This window comes from Mirounga leonina, unplaced genomic scaffold, assembly GCF_011800145.1.
Source record: "Mirounga leonina isolate KUSES-001 unplaced genomic scaffold, KU_Mleo_1.0 Mir_197, whole genome shotgun sequence".
In the NCBI taxonomy this organism is placed as follows: Eukaryota; Metazoa; Chordata; class Mammalia; order Carnivora; family Phocidae; genus Mirounga; species Mirounga leonina.
This window is the reverse complement of record NW_023270494.1, coordinates 1,788,550-1,798,014: the sequence shown is the minus strand read 5'-3', so window position 1 is coordinate 1,798,014 and position 9,465 is coordinate 1,788,550. Positions and strand designations below refer to the sequence as shown.

At 61.5% G+C, this 9,465-nt stretch overlaps 1 protein-coding gene across 2 annotated transcripts in view; it reads left to right on the top strand.

Annotated features, from left to right (window-relative positions):
* Positions 1–4,953: 4,953 nt before the first annotated feature.
* CHMP6 (charged multivesicular body protein 6) overlaps positions 4,954–9,465 on the top strand; it is a 7,051-nt gene continuing 2,539 nt past the window's right edge. The window contains exons 1-8 of one of the 2 annotated variants that reach the window (XM_035025826.1): positions 4,954–5,052; positions 5,660–5,708; positions 6,482–6,561; positions 7,223–7,332; positions 7,487–7,574; positions 7,655–7,741; positions 9,030–9,095; positions 9,291–9,371. In XM_035025826.1, the coding sequence (XP_034881717.1) occupies positions 4,990–5,052; positions 5,660–5,708; positions 6,482–6,561; positions 7,223–7,332; positions 7,487–7,574; positions 7,655–7,741; positions 9,030–9,095; positions 9,291–9,371 (624 nt within the window). In that variant the 5' untranslated portion in view covers positions 4,954–4,989. The remainder of the gene's footprint in view (positions 5,053–5,659; positions 5,709–6,481; positions 6,562–7,222; positions 7,333–7,486; positions 7,575–7,654; positions 7,742–9,029; positions 9,096–9,290; positions 9,372–9,465) is intronic. The other variant, XM_035025827.1, reaches the window with a different exon arrangement.

Below are 9,465 nucleotides of genomic sequence, written 5' to 3'. Positions count from 1 at the left end.
CAGTGCCTCCTTAGTCTGACCCCCAGGACCCCTGAAAACTCTTAACACACCGCATGGCCCCGTGTCCGAAGTGCACCTGTACCCCACCAGCCAGCCCCCAGCTCGGCCTCCGCCGGGGTGTCCTGGCCCGAGCCGGGGGTGAGCCGGACCCACAGCCCCCAGGCAGGCCGGTCGCGGGACAGCCGGCGTCGCGGATCCGGAGAAGGAAAATTCCCTCCGCTCAGCGCACGTGAGTGGGAGCGCCCGCCTCCCGTGGGCCCCGCCCTCCTGTGTGCGGATTGGCTCAGCTGCGGGCATGACACCAGGCTCAGCCAATCAGCCTCCCTTCCCCTCCACGGCCACGGCCGATTGGCCCCGGAAGGGAAGCCAATCAGAGCTCTTGTCGGGGAGCCAGGACCGGAGGATGGAGAGCAGGTGGACAGAGGAGAAGTCGCAGATGGCTTCCCGCGCTGGTCCCACGCAGCCAGCTCCCCAGTTGTCTCAAGTGCAGCTATGTCATCTGCACCAGAAGGCCCGGGGTCACTCCATGGGGGCCGCCAGCACCCTACCAGGCCTCCAGCAGCCCTGCTGATGGTGGCCCCCTACAAGGGCCATGTTTTCATACCAACGTCCCCTGGGTCTGCGCGTCGTGCAATGGCCACCCCCAACGCCACCTCCCCATTGACACCTTCCCCGGAAGTCACATCGCGATTCTGGGCTACTTTCCACCCACAGGAGGATTCTCCTGAGCCCCCCCGCCACCCCACCCCCGGCAGCCACAGGCCAGCTGGGGGGCTTTGGCAGGTGAGATGGTGCAGCACACCCCGGGCTGGAGGCCGCGGTCACTGAGCACGCACTTCACGCAAGCCGCAGTCTCTGTGCCCCCCAAGATCCAGTGATGGGACCCTCCACCTTCATTCCTGCCACCCTGTCAGTGGTTTAGAAGTGCTGACTCTCTGTATTAAACACTTTGGGCTTGAAATGCCCAGAGAGGTGCCCCGAGCAAAGGTGGGTGATGCAGTGCTTCGTATCACAGGTCATTCCAGGAGAGAGCTTCAAAGGCAGAAATCCACAATAGGTTACAGGAAGTGATGATCTCATTATTGCGTGGTGGGTCCTAACCCCTGGTTCCTCTGAATGGGATGTAATTTGGAAGTAGGGTCTCTACAGAGGTAATTAAGATAAAATGAGGTCACTGGGATGGGCCCTGATGCAATAAGACTGGTACCTTATGGAAAGGGAAAATCGGGACACAGACACGCACACAAGGGGGCAGGTGCAGATGCAAAGGCTGACCCTAACCCTAACCCTAACTCAGCGGCTGGGAGAGGCCCGGAGCAGGGGCCCCCTCAGAGCCTCAACAGGAACTCTCCCTGCCCACACCTCGACTTCCAGCCTCCAGACTGAGAGACAATGAGATTCTGTTGTTTCGGCCGCCCGGTCTGTGCCGATCTGTCACGGCAGCCCGAGCGGACTCACGCAGCCTGTGAAGAACAGGGGATGGGTGGCCGCCGCGAGCTATGTCAAGACACGTGTCTATGCCTCGCTGGCAGCAAGTGTTTCCTGAAAGCCCGGTTCTGGGAGCCCGAGAAGCAGCTGCAAAGCAGCGTTCTGGGGAAACAGTGGGGCGGGCTAGCGATTTCTGACTTCCCCGGAGAATATGATGTTTTTAAGACGACAAGCTTTAAGTTCTCAGTTCCAGGGTAGAACCAGAAAATCGGAAAATCTGTTGGACTACTATGAAAGAAGATCTGGTTTCTTGTGGCAGGACCGTTGTATCTGGAAACCACTCCCCCAGCTTCATCCTGGGGCTGGCAGGATTCCCACAGACAGCGGGTTCTCCACCCCGCCAGGTCCAGATCGGAGCGCGGAGAGGAGTGAGGACGGAGACCCCGGGGTGGTAGGACCTTGCCCCGCCCACGGGGCTAAGCCCATAAAGCCTGGCCCGCCAGCACAGGGGACCCTCCTCCCTGAGACAGCCCCTCCCGTGGGGACCACACTGAGGCAGTCACTTGCCTCGGGGAGGCGATTCTCCTCCAGACCCCAGCCCAAGAATACCAAGATTTTGCTGACTCACAGCAGAGAGCCACAGCGGGCCCACATGGGTGCTCTTTCCAGACACTCGGGGCCCCACCTCTTGCTTTCACCAGCGAGGGCCTTTCCTTGACCTCCTCCAAACTTTGCCCCTTTGTTGCTGGAAACTTGGACTAAACGCAGCACAGCTGAGCTGCCAGAAATCCCTTGGTGTAATACATAGGGGAGACTCCAGGGGCTTAGGGAGATAAGGACGCGCTGTGAATGTGCCAGGTGCAGCCCACTCACTGGGTCCCTTGCTGTGTCCCCAAAGCACCTTGACAGGGGCCCTGAGGAAGCCCATGGTGAGGACCTCACGTTCTTGAAAAGCCCTCTGTGGGTCAGGAATGATGGTGGAGGTGCTGATTTCCCCTGGGCACCCTAGGGGGCAGGCCCAGGGGTCAGGAGAACAGGGTTGTGGGAGCAGTGGTCACGAGGGACAGTGCCGGACTCTTCGGCATTGGTCTTGGACTTGCAGCTGGTCAGGTGCCCCTAGGCCTGAACAAGATGGACGTTGTAGGAAAGCTCACACTGATCATTGAGAAAATAATCCAGATCGGGTGAGGAGAGATCTGACGCCAAGCACCTAACAGAGTCCGACCTCTCACCTGCCCCCAGCCCGAGCTGGTTCCAGGACTGGGGGCCCGAAACAGAGGGCAGAATGGGCCCCGCCGTGCAGGATTCCAAGAAGTACACGCTGCAAATCCCCCGCCTGCCTACTCCAGCGTTCCGGTCCACTGTCGCTGTGGAGCCAGCCACCACGTGGGCCGAGTTCAAGAATCTCCCGTTTAGGCCGAGTCCGCGGGAAAGGCGCATCCCTGCTCCCTGCAACGTTAGCTGGCGTGGCCCCGCCAGCGGGGGACAGAAACCTCCCTGCGCAAGCCGGTGGCCGCGTGGTTGGCACGGGCCACTGCCTGCCAGTTCCTCTCCACCCAGGCTGCGCTGCGGGCCACTAGGCTCCGCCGACTAGGTGGCTGAGTTCCAAGTGAGTTCCACTGGCCGTGTCACCTTTTATGACCCGGTCCCGGGAGTCCCGGACCATCGGTACTGCGGTATGTGAAGGCTGACCGGGGACTCGCTCTCTCTTTGGCCGCTCGTGATGGGGGAGCCAGACCCGCAGACATTTCTCCTTCACCGGCTAGCTTGATGGGGCTTCCTCGCCAGAGTGCGGGAGCAACGCGGCTGCCAGGGAGAGCGAGGGGCTCCCTTTCTGTCTCAGGCTGCTTCTCTCTTCCTACGGCGCACTGCCTGCGGGCCAGCAAGGGGAAGGCTCTTCAGTGAGTTTCTCCTCCACCTGTGGCTGCTTCTGGTGGACCTCCTCCAGCCTGTCCCATGCCCAGCAAGATTCTCAGCCCTGGTGGGCAGTTTCCGTGGCCCCCACATACCCCCTAGTGAGTTTCCTGGCCAAGGGGTGGGCTCTCCTGCAGACCAGCTCTGGCTCTCAGCCGCTGGAACCTTTCTTTGCCCCAGGCAGGCTGCACGGTCCCACAGTGGCCACGCTGTCTCCAACCAAGGCTGGACCTTACCCTAATAGGAGGCTGGGACACACTGCTGCACGGAGTGCTCTCTCACAGGGACTCTGGCTAATCGGGGTGTCCAGAATGAAATACATGGGCAGCCACCTAGACTAGTGCTGGCCTCGTGGAACAGAAATGGAGCTCTAGGCCTTATGGCCAAAACCTGACGTGAGTCACCACCCTGAACGGCTTTCCCCTGCCTCCCAGTGCTCACGAAGTGGCCATGGCAGCTGGGATAGAGGCTATGGGCTCAGCAACACAGACTTCCCCTAACCAAGGCCCGCCTGCCCCCAACAACTGCGGAGTGCCCAGCCGCTCAACAGCACTGAGCCCCCGGAATAGCTCCGCTCCCTGGGGGGACCAGCCAGCCACCTGACAGCAGGTTGGCTAATAGGATGTTTCCATCATGAGGCAGTGACTTGTCCTCCCTGCATAGACACTTCCTCTGGATACGGATTTCTCTTCCCGCCTACAAGGCTTTCCGCTAGAGCAGCACCGGAGTGCGCCGGAGGCCGGCCAGCCCGTGCCCACACAACACCGCTTCTGACCAAGGAGGTCATTTTGCAGAAGGAGGTGAGGCAAGGGGCTCATTCCCCGGGATTGCTCATCTCGGGCACGTACTGCCCACGAGCCACTGGGCTGCCAGGACGGTGGCCCGGCCCGTTGCAGACTCCGTTACAGGACCAGCTGGGGTGACCCAACAGGGCTGGGTGCTGTCCTGTGAGAGGCAGTGTGCCCTCCAAACCAGGGACTCACGGCCAGGACACACAGTGGGAACCAGGGCGGCAGGTGTGAGTGGCTCCCCACCTGAAAGCCCCGTGCAGGCTCTCATCCCCCAGGGCTGGAGGCTTCTGCCAGGGCACACGGGACCAGAAGTGGAGATGGGCCATGCCGAGCAGGTCCGGGCACTGAGCCGCAGGCCAGGTGGATCCAGAGTCACCGGGGCGCAGGGCTGGGTGGGCGGCCCATAGCTCTCAGGAGACACCTGGAAGCCCGCAGGTTGACTATCACATCACTAAACGCAGCACTTTGTGGTCAGCACCAGCCACGGGGCAGTGGCTCGGGCGCAGGATTTCTGACGGCCCAGGGACGCTATCCACCGGTTACCTTGCAAGGATCCCACCTAAACAGGAGCCTGGAACATTGAGTCTGCATCTGCACAGCTGGGGGACTTTCTGGAGGGCGCGCGAAGTGCGTCATTTAGGGCTGCGCAGGCCCGGCCGGCAGCGTCCTCGCGCCACGGTCGCGGAGGCCTGCAGGGGCGGGCTCGAACCCGTGGACCGCCGGCCGCTCGCCCGCACGCGCTTCGCTTTCTGCGGCGCCTGGCCCCGCGCGGCCGCCGTGGGGGGCGGGGCCGACGTACGGCGGCCGCGAGGGCGGCGAGGGGGCGCGGCGGGCGGGGCCGCGGGGCCGGGGCGCCATGGGCAACCTGTTCGGCCGCAAGAAGCAGAGCCGGGTCACCGAGCAAGACAAGGCCGTCCTGGTGAGAGCCGGGCCCCGCGGCGACGGCGGGGCGCCTGGGGCGGGGCTGCCCGGCCCCGGAGGGCCTGCCGCTGCGCCGGACCGCGGGCGGCGGGCGTCCCGAGCCGCGGGGCGCGTCCGCGCGGGGGCCGCAAGGCGATGCGGGCGGGGGAAGCCGGGGCCGCGGTGTCGGGGCGTCGCGCCGCGTCGTGGTCACACCTGGTCGGCGGGCGAGCGCGCGCTCGCCGGTGGCGGGTCCCGAGCCCCGCGCCCCGGGCCGGGGGGCCGCGGGGCCGCGGGGCCGCGACTCGGGGCGCGCCAGCCTCGCCTGGGTCTGCGAGCCTGTTCGGCCCCCTCGGCACTCTGGCTGGGCTGCCGCCACCGCACTGGGCTGTGGCCGCGGTGCTGCTCTGGCTGTTGCGGATTCCGGGGAGCGCCGGTAGAAAAGTTAGTTTCTGTGGACAGGACCCTCGGAGAGGTTCAGGGAATGGCATGTGCACCCCGATCCGTTTCCGTAAGGAGAGAAGTGTGCCAGGAAGGAGGTGGTCCAAAGTCTGAGCAGAGTTTACCTTTGCCCGTGCTTTCCTTTCAAAACTACCTGCAACAAAATGCGTCATTTTTGTACGCAGAGAGAAGTTCAAATGACGCCTTGGCTGCAGAGACCCTACGTTATAAAAGGTTCTTAACTGAAGTTCCCCCGATGAAGGGGAATCGGGCACGTTTGTCCCTAGAGAACATCTGAAGGGCGGTGGGTGCTGCGCGGGAAGAGCACTGAGCTCTGGGGAGTCAGGGGGCGCACCTGGCGCCCGTGGGAACCCCCGAGGCGCTTCTCTTCTCCTGAGGACTCACCTTTGGGTTTCTCTGGAGGGAGGCCTTTCCGCTTGCCGGGAATTCAGTTTGGTGTGGCCCGGACTGGAACAACGCGGTTTGCACACAATAAACCGAATTACTGCCTGAGGTTTTCCTGGCTGTAAAGCTGAGAAGCTCCAGGCCCCAGTGTGCTCTCTGCCCTGTGACCCTCCGCTGACGCCTCTCATTTTACAAAGCAGGCAGTCTGGCCCCACCTGCTTCTTTGGCTCATCTTCAATACTCTGTACACGCCCAGCTTGGACAGTGGCCCGAGGGGCAGGGGCGGGTGCCCAGCCCCCCGGGGAGGAACGGCAGCCAGAGCTGAGAAGACTGCACACGTAGGCTGGTCACGGTGTCTCTGGGCCATGGGGCCGGGATAGCGGGCCCCTTTCATTGCAGCAAGGAGAACGTGTGCGGCCATCACCTGGCCTGACCCACAAGCCATGCGGTTCCCTGGGACAGGCACTAAGGAGAACGTGCTGTAGAGGGACCCGTGAAGCAGGCCCCTGCAGACACGTCTACGCTGGTGGATGGTTTCTCACTGTCCTGAGTCTTAAAGATGTACGAACCTTTTGACTTAATTAAGTTAATCAACTCAACAGTAATCGATGCTAAAGATATAAAGCTACATATGAGAAATGCCCTGTGCCTGCAGGTGTTCACCGTACTGTCATCTGAAATGGTGAGATTTGGAAGCAATGTGAATGGCCTAAAATAGGACATGTGTAAATGACCCTGTGTCCTTTCTGGGACAGTACCCGGGGGTCCCAGGTGCTTGGCAAGATCCCGCAAGCACTTCACCCAAATGTGCCGTTTGTTGTCAACTCAGACACAGTGATAAGCGACAAGAGCAGGGTAGCTAAAGACATCGAGAACACGTCTAAAGCCGGCAGAGCGAAGCCGGGATGGAAGGTCCGAAACCCTCGCTGTGCTGGGTGGGATGGTGGCCCTCTGGGGCCCTTCTCTGCTGTCTCTGAGCCTTTGAGGCAGCGGCAACCCTCTGACCCGCCGCCCCCCCCCCCCCGCCCCCCGAGCATCCACAGCCATGCTGTGCAGTGATGCATTCGAGAGCAGGCTCTCCACCTCAGGGCTGTGGACACTGGGGCTGCCTCCCCCCTGTGCGGGGCGTCCCCGGCATTGCAGGATGCTGAGCAGCACCCCTGGCCTCCACCCACTGGAGCCAGGAGCATGCCCCCCCAGAGGTGACAGCCCCAAATGTCTCCAGACGTTGGCCCACGTGCCCTTTGTCCCCACGGAGAACTCTGTGCTAGAGGGTGCTGGGTGGCCTGCGCGGGGCCCGGGGCAGCGAGAGCACGGTGTTGACCAGGCCTGCGCTCTCGCAGCAACTGAAGCAGCAGAGGGACAAGCTGAAGCAGTACCAGAAGAGGGTCACCCAGCAGCTGGAGCGGGAGCGCGAGATCGCCAGGCACCTCCTGCGGGACGGGAAGAAGGAGTGAGTGGGGCCCAGGGCAGGCTGTGCAAAGGGGCTGCAGTCCCCTGTTGGCCTAGAGCAGGGGGTGGGGTAGGCCCAGGAGAGGCCGGTGCGTGCCGGGTAAGGCCAGCCAACGGGCACGGCTGGCGGGTCACCGTGCGGGTTCCCTCTGCAGACGGGCCAAGCTGCTGCTCAAGAAGAAGCGGTACCGGGAGCAGCTTCTGGACAAGACAGAAAACCAAATCACCAGCCTGGAAACGATGGTAGGCGGAGCAGGCAGTGGGGGGAGAAGGAGGTGGGGGAGGCAGGCCCCTGACCACCTGGTCTGCTTTGGCATCCTCAGGTCCAGAGTATTGAGTTCACCCAGATTGAAATGAAGGTGGTCGAAGGGCTGCAGATTGGAAATGAGTGTCTGAAAAAGATGCATCAGGTGGGTCCTTGCAGGGCTGGGGGCAGAGAGGAAGGGGAGCTGGGTGAACGAGGGGGCGGGGCTTGTGCCCGAGGCCACACCTGTGCCCAGGCCATTGGCCAGGAGCTGTTGGTGCCAGCTGGGAATGTGGGAAAGCCAGTTGCTACCGAGAGAAGGTGATGTTGTTGGTGGTGGACAAACCCAGGGTATTGACCTGAGAGTGGGGTGATGGGCACAGACGTTCAAGTTACTGGAAGAAAAGTCCAGTGAGGGTGCAGGAACGGTGTGGTGAACTAATTGGGAGGGCTTCCTGGAGGAGGTGAACACAGCCTTGTCATAGGATGAGGCATAGAGGTGGGTAGCAAAAGGAGGGGTGAGGCCCAGAGAGGCCGTGCCCCAGCCCACCCCCATCTCCTGATGAGTGGACAGCAAGGGCTACACAGAGCGCCACAGCCACCCAGCTTCTCTGACCGCCGTCCGTCTCTGACCACCTCTGACCAGGTGCTGTACCTGCCAGGCAAGCAGAGGCACTTCTTTTTTTTTTTTTTTTTTTTTTTTTTAAGCAGAGGCACTTCTTTGAACCCAAACGAAATCAAGTGAGCTGCCCAGAGAAAGTTTTTGACATCTTCTTACTTATTTCTTTCTTTTTTTTTTTTTTTTATTTTTTATTTATTTGACAGAGAGAGAGACAGTGAGAGCAGGAACACAAGCGGGGGGAGTGGGAGAGGGAGAAGCAGGCTTCCCGCCGAGCAGGGAGCCCAAGGCGGGGCTCGATCCCAGGACCCTGGGATCATGACCCGAACCGAAGGCAGACGCTCAATGACTGAGCCACCCAGGCGCCCCTAGAAATATTTATTTTTTTAAAGATTTTATTTGACAGAGAGAGAGCAGGAACACAAGCAGGGGGAGCGGGAGAGGGAGAAGCAGGCTTCCCACGATCAGGGGGCCCGATGTGGGGCTCGATCCCAGGACCCTGGGATCATGACCTGAGCCGAAGGCAGACGCTTAACGACTGAGCCACCCAGGCGCCCTCTTACTTATTTCTGCCTGGACCTTCTAGGCTGGTTGGGGTGCCGGGAGGTCTGGGGCGAAGGGCCAGCAGGAGTCTGAGCAGTGCAGTCGAGGCTTCTGAAAAGACGGGTGTTTTCGGAGCCCTGGAGCCTCTGTGCATGGGCCCAGCCCGCGGCAGAAACGACCAGAACTGTGTCGTGGCCCACGTGGCCTGGCTTGTGCCCTGCCGGTCCAGGTGGCCTGACTGCAAGGGCTTCTGTTGGTGCCTCACTGACTAGACTCCCTCTGCCCTGATTAGGTGATGTCCATAGAAGAAGTGGAGCGGATACTGGAGGAGACCCAGGAGGCCGTGGAGTACCAGCGGGTAGGTGTTGCCGGGTTCCAGGGCCCCCGCCTTCCACCAGCCTGCAAGCGCACCTACCACCTACGTGAGTGCCCAGTGGCCGCCCTCGAGTGAGGGGGGCCCTTGAGCCCTGGGTTGTCTCCTTCCTCCACAAGAGGCCACTTACCCGCTGCCCCAGCCTGGCCACGGTCCTCACCTCTGCTCTTCCGTTCGCAGCAAATAGATGACCTGTTGGCAGGAAGCTTCACTCAGGAAGATGAAGATGCCATCCTAGAGGAGCTGAATGCAATCACTCAGGTAATAGGACCTCTCAAACTGAGCACAGTCATTCATGTGATAGGACCCCCAGGACTGAGCACAGTCACTCAGGTGATAGGACCTCCCAGGACTG